The sequence below is a fragment of the Lytechinus variegatus genome, chromosome 8 (genome assembly GCF_018143015.1).
Source record: "Lytechinus variegatus isolate NC3 chromosome 8, Lvar_3.0, whole genome shotgun sequence".
NCBI classification, from domain to species: domain Eukaryota; kingdom Metazoa; phylum Echinodermata; class Echinoidea; order Temnopleuroida; family Toxopneustidae; genus Lytechinus; species Lytechinus variegatus.
Window position 1 is genome coordinate 33,173,170 of NC_054747.1, and position 14,783 is coordinate 33,187,952.

Sequence of the window (14,783 nt, forward strand, 5' to 3'; positions counted from 1 at the left end):
CTGGTAAAATTAACTCGTGAAATATATACGTTAAAGAATGTACAATATCACGTGCTAATGATAATCACATTACTTTCTCTCAAAATGGAAATACTTTAAGATTAATATGAATGTTTTCTTGTGCGTTTCCTATCTTCGTGTTTTTCGTCTACAAATAACTAATCACTGTTGAGCTGTGATGGAAATTCAACAATTTATGCTGCTAATTGCAATAATTAATTAGATGGCAGGCATTGTTACGGTTGCATATTTCTCTACATACCTATAAACCTACATGACTTCATTATTCCGCTCCATCCGTAACTAATTTATTCCATAAATTCACTCCATATATTTTACTTTAAATCATTCATTCATATATTGAATATTGATAACTTTTGTTTGATAGTGGCATAGCCAACTTACTTTATTTTAGCACTTCTGATCTAGGTTTTTTTGTTTATTTAAAGAAAAGACGATTCGCGAGTCAACAACTAATTTTTGTTTTGGATCTAGCAATAAAGAAAGACTTCGTGTGGAAATCTATAAATGTCTTTTGAGTGATTGATTTGCTGTTGAAGGTGTTTGACTGATAGTAAAATTTAAATTCTGGTGCACGATATATTCCAAGAGAGAGAGGGTCGGGCAAAAGCGGGGGAGAAGGTCATTGGACTGCATTAAAACTCCAAGATGGGAAGGGAATGAAGGGAGAAAAATCCCGTCGTCCCTGTTTGCAAAAAAGAATAAAGAGAGAAAGAGGAAGAATGAGTAATGAGCAAAAAAAAAGCATGATTTTATAGCTGTGTTAAAGAGAGATTCCTACTATATGAGGTCACCATAAGCCCCCCATCATATAATCCCTGCGCTACCCTTGTGTATTCTTAAACAATTCACCCCCCCCCCCTCTCTTCATCTCTCCGTTCCTTTTGTTCCCTCTCCCTCTCTCATTCTCTGTATTTTTTCTCTACCCTGCTTGCTCGCCATATCTATATACAATAATGCATCTGTAAAACGCCTGAAGACACGTCGTTCCGATGTATTAAGGGCCATATAAAAATAATCTCATTCCGTTCATTTTGCTATCTCTCTCTCTCACTCTTGTTTCAGTTCCATCGCTTTTTGGATCTCCCTTTCTCCGGATTACTCACGTGTCACCATGTTTTTTTTTATCTGCACCATAAATAGATATTTAGTCAGTCATTGGTGATTTATAATAGTTGCATTCATATTTAATTAACACATTATTTTCATAACATCAATTTGCATATTTCAATTTTGATCATTTATATCCAGACTCGTATATTGCTAACATCACAAAACCATTGATTTCTCAATACATTTTTTTTCATTAAAAGTCGAAAAACACGAATGAATTTATATTTTAGAAGATAAACTGAAAATGCTGGCTGATAAAATAGATAAATGATAAATACATGTAATAGTAACATAATAAAACATGGTTGTTTTTAGAGAGATCAAAGAGCCTCTATTTTAGTCAGATTCCCCTGCTCTGATGTGCTATTATTTTTACAATAAATTTGTATTATCATCAATCAACACCGCTCAATTTTGAATATTCAAACATTATGCAAATCTATATTTTTCGAATAAAAAATTAGTTTCACAAGGTGATTCATGTTAAATGCAAACATCAAAAACTGCAAAAGTTCTGAGTTGAAACCAACATAAATGTGATATAAAAATGATTACAAAATCGAAAGACTGAACTTTGAAACATCACTTTTTTAGAACTTAACAAAAATTATTGCCAAGGTAACAAACTAAACTCTCAAAATCAAACTCATAAGTTGGCCCCTCTTGAAATATAGTACAATATGTTATGTCCAATATATGACATCTAAGAAACAATCTTAAAAGAGACGAGTTGAATAGCTTATCTACAGCCTATTTGTTTAACACAATACATGCACGCAGAACGTTTTCACGACCATTAAAAAGGTTTTGTAAAAATCCATTCATGGCAACTACCAACCATCGAGCTTTTGCCGAAAATTTGCAAATTAAAACAGCGGTTTCGTCCTGGACTCTAAACAAACGACATTTTTTTTTTCGTGGCTCCGAAACTTGGAACGAAATTGCCGTTCCGGTTCACTAATTTACGACAAAGACTCCACAGATGTTCATGTGATTTGAGTTGCATTTTCAATATATTTACTCTGATCTTGAAATCGTCCTGCGTCCGAAAATTTTTACCAATGCCTAAAACGTTGTCATTTTAAAGGATGTATGATAAGGGGAAAAAGCAGATAATGTCCCCAGTTCATGTTGAGGGAGACGGGCACACTTGGCAATCCAGATATTATAATGATTAAGCACATAGCCGACTTCTAAGGCAATTGGCTACCAAATAAATGTTCGAATACGATCCCGGCAGAACGTCCTGCCGGTGAGCATTGTATTTAATAAACTACCGCGCTGCTCTTTTATCTTACATCAAATAAATGAAAACGACACAGGCACAATTGATACAATTGCGTGTGCACATGATAAAAAGACAATGGTCAAAATACCCTCTGACTCAACCAATTAAAAATTAAATCAATGTGGCCAGATACCGTGATAGACCTCTATTGTCTGGTGTCCAATTGGTGTTATCAGGCTTGTGAAAAAAATTCTCAATAAGGCACGCTTGTAGCTAATGTCATTATAATGCTTGTCCTCTCCGCCATTCAAACTATCCGCGGACACCCAAAATCCACAAAGGGTCGACTACTTTGGTTCCAGATTTCTTCGTATGGCCGGTTCGCTTCTCAACATTGACACATCCATTTGATGGCGGGTGACAGTATCGAATCCAATATTGTCCTCTCTGTTCACTCGCCTGATGGCGTTGCCTTGAAGTCACGACTCAGGAAGCAGTCCCAGTCTTTGATTGCGGATTGATATCAAACATGGCAAGAATGTGACTTGGTCCTTGAACCTCTCAGCAAATTCATCGCTTTCATTCGCTCTGCTCATGCTGATGCCTTTTAGGATTTCTGCAAGGAATCAAAGAAAAGATAGGAAAAATAAGTATGATTTACTTTTGAAGACATCAAAACATTTAAAGCTAAAATTTAGTAATGAAACGTGACTACAAATAGGTAACGTTAGATTATTTTGTAAAATTTATTGCCATTTGAATCGGTTATTTATTCCGGAGGATTTTATCACAATTTACAACTTTACCACTCTACCAATTCATTACTATTTTACTAATCTTAATTCATTTCTACAACGCTTATAATAGTAGTGATAATTATTTTTTTCTATTTATAACGTCATTAGCAAATTATGAAAATGAAAAAAAAAAGTTTGTAAATGTGCCCTAGATATATTCCTACATTTTAATGAAAGGTTGTTCAGATACTTAGGCGGATAAGCTATCGAAATTGTGAGGTAATCGTAAAAGAAATACTTACATCTTTCTTATGCTTCTTGTGCTTCTTCTTCTTTTTCTCTGGTTCAGGCGCAGCTAGATCCGACCTCAGCCCTTGAAGTTCTCTTAATTTCCTTTCGTATTCGTCTCTCTTTTGGTACTCTCCTGGTGACAGCGAGATCTTTCCATTTTGACCCGATTTGTCCTTGGAATCTCTTCGACTTGACCTAGGAGCTGAGCCAGGATCAGCCGCAGGGTAGCCATCTTGATAGTGAGGAAGTGGCGAGTGTCCATCGATTGGGTACATAGGAGGGTACGTCGGGTAGACACCGGGGTCACGACTATTTGTACCAGGTCTCCTGTAGCCAGTAATGGTTGGCAGGACATCATGATCACCATCTCGTGTACTGAGCGGGTTGGGAGCCCTTGTAGAGTCGTGCTCTAGGACCTTTGACTTGTCCTTCTTGTGCTTCTTATCCTTCTTGTCTTTCTTGTCCTTCTTGTGTTTCCTGTGTTTCTTGTGCTTCTTCTTTTCGTCAGTAACCTCTGCTTTGATGTCACCGTTTGGCAGACCATCCATGTGGGTGGCTCCGATGAAGAAATTCCTATTGGGGATTCCCTTAGTCATTCCACCAGCTTCAGGATCTGGGTGAACTGGAAAGAGAACGGAAACAAAACACTTAGTACGCATTTAAATTTGATTTCGTCTGACATTTAAATACTTCAAATGCCATTGTTGATATCCCTTCGAATTCATAATATTTTTTTAAGTCAATTCTGATTCTGGTGTGTGCGCTCTACAAATATACACTATTATTATTATAACACTTTTTTTTACAGAAAACAATTTGTTTACATAAACCAACACCAGATTCATTTACTGGTACCATGGACATTACAACCAATCTGACACTCACTCCTTTAATACGTACTTCATTTTTTTTAATGAAACCTTCACTTGCTATAATCATCATCATCATCATCGTAAAACAATGATTAGCAAATTTTTCTGAAGCACCGGATATTAAGGTATTGCGGTTATGAAAAATACTTGGTTGAAACTTACTAGTTCGTTTTTTCTTATTCATTCGGTGACACACCCAGACAATAAAACCGATAACGATGGCAACAAAGATGATGGTTGCAATGAGACCGAGAGCAGCAAGCACGTATGTCGTCAAATTATCCTCTGTTACAATAAAAAGAGAAAATAATAAATAATGCATATTCAATCCGATGATCATAGTTGATACTGAAATGCCATCTCCTTCAAACTATCATAATTAACGGATGTTCATTCAAGGAAAGATTATATTACATTACCCAAATTGCGTATGGTGATACGTGTGTCCATATTAAAAGCGTTACATTATAAACTACTGGACCGTTCAGTAAGCGATGAATTCTACAAGCTATAGAACTTAATAATAAATTAGTTGTCTTTTAAATTCGTCTGGAAGATATTAAAGAGCAATATTTAGAAGATAACTGGCTAAAGAAACTATCTTATCTGATTTATATCAAGTACGAGAGGGGGGGGGGGGGTGTTTAGAAAAATTGCAAGAAAATGTTCGTACCTTTGATAGTCAGGACGATGCTCGTAAGCCTTTGATCAATGCGGTTGTATGCTTCGCATTGCACTGTGGAATCATCCATGCTGAGAGTTGCACTTGATATGGTCAGCGTGGAAGCGTCCTTGCCATTGGTTGTCTCAATTACAAACCTGGAGAAAGAACCAATCAAAATAATTGTTATAGATTCAATAACTCTGCCACAGCTGTTCAATATTGCCTTGTCGTTTGTACCAATGTTTGTATGCCATTGATATCAATGTCAAGTTTTCTAATGCCGTTTTTCTCACTTAGAAGCATTAGGTTATTCTAGGGATACGCTGATCCAAAACATAGGCTCACGGGGTGAACTGCGAGATGTATATTCCCGTGACTTGTAACTTTTTTTAAATAATAAACGAAATAGAGATTGAAATAACGCACAGCACAAAAAAATAAATAAGAATAAAGAAATAGCCGTGAGTAGAAGTGTGACGATTGTGGTTGATTTTTATTTTGGAAAACGGAACTTTGATTTCTGAATGTCGTTTTTATTATCATTATTCTGTGTGCAATGAGTACAAAATCCAACTGCGTATTTGAAGGACCAGAACTCGGACACAGATTAAACCCTTCCTCATTTACTCAGTATACAAACCGCAGAAGATTCCATCGTATCATCCAGAGACTGTGCCAACAAACATGTCGAAAATCATACCAGAATGCAAGGATTGACGGATCAAGGACAGTGCAAGAATCATTACCTGTCATCTGTGGCCTCTATCTCAGCTCCATTGTAGTACCATCTGTACCCTAAGACGACCGGATCTCCAGAAGCACTGCATATGATTTCTCCTGGTTTGTCCTCTTCGATGGTCAGTCGGTTCGTTTGGGCGGTAACATTGATTGTTGCAATCACTGTATACGACACAAACAAACAAACAAACAAACGTATATTAGACTATTGAAGTTGAATATTCACAGAAAATTACAACTGAAATTGAAAGGTTAGTATTTGATTGACTTTGATTGACTATTTCCCGGATGATTGAATAACTCCTAGACAAAGGCTTTATTGATTAAATTGATTCCTTGGTACTTTGGTACAAATTTGATGATAATCATATCGAGTGTTGATTAAATGCCTCATTGAATGCTACTTGTGTGAAAAAAAAGAAAAACACAATCAAACGGTTGAATGATTGATTGATTGATTGATTGATAGGAGCATTAATTTCTAGAACACTGAAACGACTGAATGGTTGTTACATGCGGAGAGAGAGAGAGAGAGAGAGAGAGATCTCTTTGTTGATCAGTTGATAACTTACAGTTGAAAGAGAGTGCAGGCAGCGAACATTCCTTTGGCTCGCTATACGCAGGATGCGTAGATCGGCAGGTATATACGACACCGCTTAGCTCCTTGGTAAGCGGGAAGGTGATCGAGTTGGATGCACTTGATTCCTCGTCCGTTTGGTTTCCAGTAAAAGCGTTGGGATCGAGATCGTTTGACCAGGTCAGTGTAGGTTGAGGGGAACCACCTGTGGACTCACATTTGATTGTTACTACATCGCCCTCGCTGAGGATACTTGCGGGTGTCAAGGAACATTCTGGGGAGGCAGTGTTCGGCTCAATAGCAGCTAAAGAAAAGAGTAAAGAATCGTATTCAAATTAGGAAGATATTATTGCGATTATGTTCATGGACTGATAGGAGAGTTTTGTTCCATTTGGCAGATAGAAATCAATATGTTGTTCTTAAATTTATCAACCGGTTGAAATGCATGGATAAACCTGTTAGAATAACGCTTGAGCAAAACCACTCGAGACATAGGAAACTGAATGATTTATTTGTAGACAGCATGATGCATACCTGTTACAGAGAGAGTAGCCGGAGATGATGAAACGGCTGCTTGATCCCCCTCTGCTGTGATAACACAGAAATAGACACCTTCGTCGCCCTCCTCAACTGAGCTGAATCGAAGTTCATACAAGCCCTCCTCGTCGGTTCCTGCAATGGTAATGCGCCCGCTGCAAAATAACGAAAGAGGGAGACGTTGTCGTAGTTAGAGAGGGGGAACCGAAACAAATCATTCCTATCTACTATGTACTATAGGCTTAAAAAAATTATCTCGGAGTGAAGGCCATTCTATATTCATGTTTTAATATCAGTAATCTTGCTTATGTGCATATGTGTGTGCATTTTTGCTATCCTTTGAGTGATAACTTACCTAGAATCGCCGTTGACTAGATCCCTGTCCCTACTGATCTGGACACCATCTTTGATCCACAGCACAGACCCTGCTTTAGCTGAAACGTAACACACCATGGATGCCGATGTACCTACAGTAGCTGACATAGCCGAGGGTGGGATCACAATACTCTGTATCTCGCTGGAATCCCGAATCGTCAGAATGGCTTCTGTTGACGTAATAGTGGGACTGTTCCCGGCGGCAGCAACGCGGCATACGTACGTCCCCATGTCAGCGTTCTCAAGAGTAACAATTTGGAGGTTGTACTCTCCAGCAGATGCAGAACCGACGATGTTGTAACGAGTGAGACTTGTGTCTGTTATCTCCGAGTCGTTGCTGATAACGGTGTCATCTTTAAGCCACTCCAGGGCGCCCTCCTTGTTTTCGACGACGCATGGTAGTGTGACAGAGTTACCAATGATGCCCTGTGCATCACTGGGTTGTGAAGTAAATGTTTGGACAGGAATAGCTGTGATAAAGGAAGAAGGAAAATATTAGGAGCGTGATATCACGATATGAAACTTCCGCTACGGGATGTGGCGGCGAAGGTGGAGACAAATATTAATAATACGAATATGAACTAAAGAAAATTATTAAAGACGATCAGAAGCTCTAAAGCCAAATGAATTATACTGCATTATGAATCCCCTAGAAATGAGTGCTGAAATTGGACCAAATACTTACGTGTGACTGTAAGCTGGGCATCTGTCGACGTAAGAGCTTCGCTTGAGCCAGATGCCGATACTCGACATTGGTAAATCCCCGTATCGCTTTCAACCAGATCCGTTATTTGGAGATTGAAGCTCCCGCTGGTGTCGTCTCCTGTGACTGCAAATCTAGCTTCGTTCTCTGAACTGATGATGGTTCGTTCGTTGGACAGTGCCGTGGTTCCGTCCTTGACCCACGTGACAACCCCTTCCTTGTCCGTAACGGAGCACAACATTAAAACGGAGTCGCCGATGTTAAGGTCGAACGTCGCTTCGGGCTGGATGGAAAAGGCCTGCTGCCCATGACCTAGATTAACATAACAAGATGGCAAGTGAAATACATACATGATTTAAGAGATCTACCCTTCCATAACTGTCCTCATCAATAGTTTGGATATCATTAAATTAAAACTTGCAATGCTTGATTAAAATGATACTTTCTCTAATTCCTCATAATGCTCCATGTTGTTGATGCATATATAATCAACCGATGCAGTGATAAATTAGATATTTCAGGTTTGATCACATAGAAATTATTCGATATGAAAATACGATATTTTTTTTACCATTTCTAGAGACTTAATGGGAAACGTATATGAGAATGCATGAACATTTTACGGAGCCGGTATGTTATATCTATCTCGATGTTTTTTTTTTTAAGCACTGGGTTCTAAACGCATTTGCGTGTCAAATCACCATCTATTAATCTATTATCGACATAAAACAAATCGGGTCGAGCTATACTTACAATAATTGGCTGTGTACATCACCATGGACACCACCACTATCCACCGTAACCATAGTAACCGAATCATCTTTGTCGGTACTGCCTGCAGTATCCAATGAGAAAGCTGAAAATTAAATACAGAAAGCATGCGTTTTCTGACATCGCTCGTTAACTGACATCAAAGGATACATTATACACAGCATTCATGTGAAATATTAGAGGCCCGTATGATATAAAAGAAAAACCACTGAATCTGTTGATCGATAACCGCACTTCGTCAATCGATAATGAACTAAGAAACAATGTTGTTTATTCGGTCAGTTTTAGAGTGAGAAATGAAATCTACTGACCAGAATTTAGCTTTATTTGATTTCGCTCTGTCGTCTCATTCCATAACAAGTGAGCAAATTGAAAGAAGCCTTTTGGGGTAAAACATAAAACTGACAGTTGATATCTTAGCATTGTGCATTTTGTGCGTTTATGTTGTTATTTTATATATTCATTGATCTATTCATATATTTTTCCTGGTTTCTTCATATTTGTCATGTATTGATCTATTTACTTATTTCTAATTATAATCATTTCATATTTGAAGAGTTGAAAAATGTTACCAATATGCAAGTTTTTTTACATATATGTGTGCTTTTTAATGCAAGTATTTGACATGTTTGACTTATACGAGAAAATGAAAAGTTGGCTAAATTTGGGAAGTCTAAAAAATATCCAATTGACATAATACACCTCACATTTGAATGTAGATAGCTGAGCAAACCAATATTGTGCATATTGCATTCTATTTTTTAATCAACTTCAAGGACTTTCTGTCGATATTTTGATACAATGGAGAGGTGTAATCCCCATGCCAATATCATTCTCATCGATAAAGGATTGGGAAAATAGGTTGTCATAGCAACACGTAAATGAGATCGTCGGAGGAGTATGGATGATCTAACACAAAGGAACCTGTCCCAGTCGACAAGCTATTGCTACACAGTCAATTAAACTATTTGACGTACATGTATCAACAATACACGATGAAACCCGTTTTCGGGCATTTCGCTCGAGAGCAGAACTCAATGAATATACCATCAAGGAATATTGTATTCAAATTATTGATACTTAATTGCCATATTATTTTTATTGACACGAGGAAGATTGATTTCGAAAGACTGGTGGGATATTCTGAATTAATATAATACAATGGACCGTGCCCCGGCGATTCGATACGGTTAAAAATTCAGTGTTGTAATTTTGTCCATGGAGTTTCAATATACTAATTGCATTGTTGACTTTAATCTAGAATATTGGTAGTGCAATTAATTTAGCAAATGGATTTGACATCAAAGATAAACTGTACTTATCATTTATTATTCAGATCATATTCGCGGTATTTGTGTGTGGAGCAGGAAAGCAAGAAGGAATTATTATCATTGCTCGGATCATTAAAACCACGTCATCATCGGCATCATTACCGTCATCAATATCTTTCATCATTTTTCTCCATTGGCATTATTCATATATTTTTTTTCAAAGTTGGATCATAATTAGCATTTCAAGTATAAACTTCCTCATCGATATTCACAAATACAATAGCCATGACATCAGCATCATTTTCAATCGACTAAATTTCACGTATATACGACTGCACATAATACAGTTGATTAATACCACTGAATGAATAAGATGATTACATGTATAAGTTTACTAAGAACGTAGATAATGAGTCATAATGGGCGTTGGTTCTTTTATATGGCGGATCTACTTCAGCGGATGGGTACACTCATGGCAGAGGTCAAAGTTATCCTACTTAGTTATATCGAAGTTATATGCTTGCATCTTTGTGTGTCAATTTTTGGCAAATTTGACAACCAACCACCAGAAAAACAATACTATTACAAAGACGAATATACATGAGTAACACTTAGTTTTGAATCGCACTTAGAGTAGGCATATATTCCGTTAAAAAGATCTAACGAATAACGGTGAATATTTTTTTTAACGGAACTTGATGCAAATATATTAATCTCGTTATCGTTATGAACCCCACTATCGATGGTTTGTCATGAACATTCTTTTGTATGGACGTATTTGAGGGATTATCGTAAGAAGAGAAAACACTCCAATTAAAATACGAGTTGAATAAGGGGCTTGACTCAAACGCCCTTACAGTGAACGAGATTGGTGTTTACTAGCAGTCGGCATGGGGATATGGTATTATGCACTGCTTTGTTACATGTTTAAAAGCTAGATCGCTGCCAACACGTGGGTAAAAAAGGAAACATTAAAAGTGTTGATGTATACTGTTGCAGCTGATCTCGATCCAATATAAATATTTGTGATTATTGTTATATTAGTACATTAACCGCGTACTTCACCTAGCGTACCTACACGGTCATTGCATGTATAAAATACAAGTTTATAGAAAGGTGGACGCATACGCCTCCGATCATTTAGTAAATTTCCTTTAAGATATACAAAAGTACAATATCACATGAAAGTAGTTGCAGGAAAAAAATATAACATAAGAAAATCATAACATAATTCAAATGCTAAATTATTTCACTCATCTTTATTTCGATTTATTGATACAGCAAAACGTATCTTTGTTTTGTTTTACATCAATGCAGGTTGCTACATATTAATTTATAAGGTATTTATTTTCTGCATATCAATTTAGAGAAATAGTTAACTGTTAAAGATGATGACGATTGTGGTGACGAATACGATTGTGATAATGACGACAATTATGGGGGTAGTGCCGTGGTAAGATCTCAAGATCAACTTTAACTTGTTTAAAGTAACTTCGTAACAAAAAATAATGTTAAGCAGCGTGACTGATATATTGTCGTGATAAAAATTTAATGATTAATTGATATATACTAAAAAGAAAATCACATCATTTCTTAATCTGATAAATAAATGAAACATAATGAGACTATAAGAGGGGTAACGCCCACTGAGTCATGGCCTTGCGTTGCAACATCCTTAATGATTTCATCTATATAATTAATATGCAGTATAACTAATGGAGAACCACATGTCATGCATGTACAGATGAGACTCTTATCAAACTTTGTTCAAATCTCGAGAAAAGTGATATTTAAGATTGAAAACATAATTCAAAGGTAAACAAGAAAAACCTACCTCAAACCACGATGAAATAGATCTTGGTATAGAAATTTGTTACGAATCCTACAACGGAAGCCTTTTAAAAGAAGCCAAGTATCTCTTGATGATGTAAAGAATATCGCTGATGAAAATAATCTACGAGTTCCAAATAATATTCAATAAAGTATTTCCGCAAAAACTGCAACAGTGTTAACTCGTTGCTAACACATTGATAGTATATTCCAATAAAAGTTATGGTATTCCAATACCATGTGTAGATCTTCGTAAACTGGGAGGGGGTCAAGAAAATTACTCGAGGTGAACTCGCGATGCAACTGTATGAGTGTGCGAGTTAGATTGGTAAGGCATTATACCTGACCGATGTTGTTGATGTGTGTTATTCAGCGAGATTTAGGAAAACAGCAAGTCCGTAGCAACTGTTGTTAACCAGCCAAACAACCCGCCATGGTATGCTGACTGCGAGTTGGTCTCGAATGGGGCCCTTTCATTGTTACTCCGTGCTTCAGTAAACCGCGACAATGCGGAAGGCTTTGCGTGCGAGAAGGGATACCAGTCTACACCGCACCGCTATTGTCATCTTCTTAAGATCGAGAATGCTTGCTCAACCACTTGTCTGCGCTCACACGTGCCATGGTTGAAAGCACAGCGCTCATTGGCTGTTCCCTTGGATATCAAGCGTAAACAAGGTTACTTACCGCCAATCAATAACGCTGTACGATAGAGCAACTCTCGTACAAAGCGCCATTTGACTGACAAAGCCTGTAGTAATATTTATGAAAGGATCCACTCTGGGTATTGACATTATTGAAGGGAAGTTTGTACGGCGTTATAACATGCGAGACTCGCTTTGGGATAAAGCTCTGCGCTCTGCGTTGGAAGAGTGTAAGAAACCTTGAATAGATATGGGTCGATTTCGCTCCCAATAAAAGTACCAGCCGTGACTCTAACGAGTATTCAGTTTCCTTCCTTGTTATTGTTAAAGGTGTCAGGCTGGAATCCTGACTCTTTGTTTACGTTACAAATAATATAATCGAGCCAAGAAGGTGATAGAGCAAGCGCCCGTTTACACGGGCTATGACTTTATATGTCTCCATCCTTGGGCATCCTTGTCACTTCTTAGCACAAGTACAGTATAATTATTGGAAGTAAAGTCCCAAAGTACGCAGGAGGACGCGTGCTTAGTGTCGACATAGTGTCAGAATATAAAATGGAGAAGTTTCGTTGTACTTGCGCGCAAAGGCTTGAAAAATAGGAAATAAAAATAAAACGCATTTGGTGGGGGTGGGTGAGGGAGGTTCCTCGGTAGTACCTGAAATTTTCAAGATAAAACTGGTATATCCCGTCTTGTTAAATGTATTTTTTATCGTGACGATTGCCAAAAATAATTATTGGAAAACATTGTTGGAACAAGGAATTTCGGGCACGTGACACCCCCCCCCCCCCTCACCCCTCTTCAACGTATATCAAGCAGTTCAAGTAATAAAATTAATATCAACATAAAAATAAACGGCAGACTAATCACCACAATAGTAGAGCTGAATTCCTGTAAAAGTATCTCATTTATTTTTCTTAAATTCATAGTCGTAATACAAGAAATATCTTCATTCACATTCGTTTCCACTTTAAATCAACTTCTCATCATTGCAAACTACTATATATTTCAAACTTGTTTTACAATAAGAACATCACAATTTTCTTGATCTAAAACACATTAATGTCGTTGAAAAAGATAAACATGTAAATGATTCCGGTTGAAAATGATAAAGTTTGCTCGGATTGTTTAACTTTCCAATCTATTTGAACATTTCGGCCAGAAAAAAAAGTCTACCCCTACTTAATATCTTAACTGGCTAAAACTAATGTGGGCCATAAGAAAGAATACCTCGCAGCAATGTACACAGATCTGAAAATGATAAAAACACCTCTTTGGAAAGGCAAAAACGATTTAATATCTGAAATGCTGCTATAAAATAACGCGGTCGTTTTCGTCCGTCTGAATACCTCGCCATAAAAAATATACCATCCATTTTAAAAACTAACTACTTTTAATAGGAAGTCCACTTTGACTTCAACCTTCTTAATTCACATTGTACCATATTATGTAAAATCATAAAAAAACACGAATAATATATTGGAATGAGAAGTTTGATATTGCTTCGACTTCGTATGACTTCAATTATTACAGACAAATAAATACAAGATACAAAGATAATGAACAAGGCATCGAAATAACATGTTTAACTCATTTGAAATGAACAAATGAAAGTATATACATGCGATTCATTGATGATATGAAAGCTTCATAAATAAGGTATTTTACTTTAAATAAATGCATAGATTATCTCGATGGTCACTTAAAATGTTCAAATATGATATACGATAACAAATATGCAGACATATTGCACGTATTCTGGGAGAATCATATGATAACGTTTTATACCACGTGACCCACCATGTTGCCTAAACGTTAACACTCGTAGGAAACACCACAAATCTAACAGGACCAGCCAGAATGAGGATAATAAAACTAAATTCGAACAGCATTCAAGAAGAGTTTTAAAATCATGCACTTGACGTTGACTTAATAAGCATAAGAAGAAGAAGAAAAAAAAAGGAAAAAGAAGAAGAAGAAGAAGGAGAAGAAGAAAAATAAGAAAAAAGAAAAAGAGGAAGAAAAAAAAGAAAGAAGAAGGAGAAATGGTAGGAGGAGAAAAAGAACTCTTATTTACCCAGGGTAGCCACTTCAGCTGTAAGAAGTTCACACAGAGGGGACTGCTTAATTAACAGAACATGTTATCATAACCCTTCTTCATTCGCATACGCCTGACTGGAAGACAGAAGGTCCCATTTTTTTCTAGTCTTGGGTAGGCCTATGACTCGTTTGGGGATCGAACCCATGACCTCCCGTTTATGAGGCGGGTGTTCTAACCCCCCTGAACAATCATACCCAGTATCGGAAAATCTGAATACACTTAGAACAGCTAACAAAATATCCCACGTATAAATACAAAGAATTGGTGAGTGAATATTCACTACGGACACGCCACCCCCCCCCCCCCCACCCTT

General features: G+C 37.1%; 1 protein-coding gene across 2 annotated transcripts; it reads right to left on the minus strand.

Moving 5' to 3' along the window:
• Positions 1-1,190: 1,190 nt before the first annotated feature.
• Positions 1,191-12,165, minus strand: LOC121420391 (kin of IRRE-like protein 1). Of its 2 annotated transcripts, none has more exons than XM_041615001.1 (11): positions 11,733-12,165; positions 8,610-8,691; positions 7,839-8,168; positions 7,134-7,623; positions 6,776-6,933; positions 6,237-6,545; positions 5,673-5,826; positions 4,936-5,081; positions 4,425-4,547; positions 3,402-4,012; positions 1,191-2,978 (listed from the first exon to the last, which is right to left on the minus strand). In XM_041615001.1, the coding sequence occupies exons 2-11, from the start codon at positions 8,674-8,676 to the stop codon at positions 2,970-2,972; spliced, it is 2,397 nt and encodes a 798-aa protein (XP_041470935.1). In that variant the 5' UTR covers positions 8,677-8,691; positions 11,733-12,165; the 3' UTR covers positions 1,191-2,969. The 2 variants fall into 2 exon arrangements, with proteins under 2 accessions (XP_041470935.1, XP_041470934.1); XM_041615000.1 differs by having other exon boundaries at positions 8,610-8,712.
• Positions 12,166-14,783: the final 2,618 nt, after the last annotated feature.

Bases quoted from the DNA above. Each gene is read 5' to 3' on its own strand.
- LOC121420391 (XM_041615001.1), bottom strand. From the start codon at position 8,676: ATGATTCGGTTACTATGGTTACGGTGGATAGTGGTGGTGTCCATGGTG. The intron at 6,934-7,133 runs GTAAGTTATCAC...GTTATTTTGCAG, and splicing joins CTAGTCAACGGCGATTCTAG to CGGGCGCATTACCATTGCAG. The intron at 4,013-4,424 runs GTAAGTTTCAAC...TTCTCTTTCCAG, and splicing joins GAATAAGAAAAAACGAACTA to TTCACCCAGATCCTGAAGCT.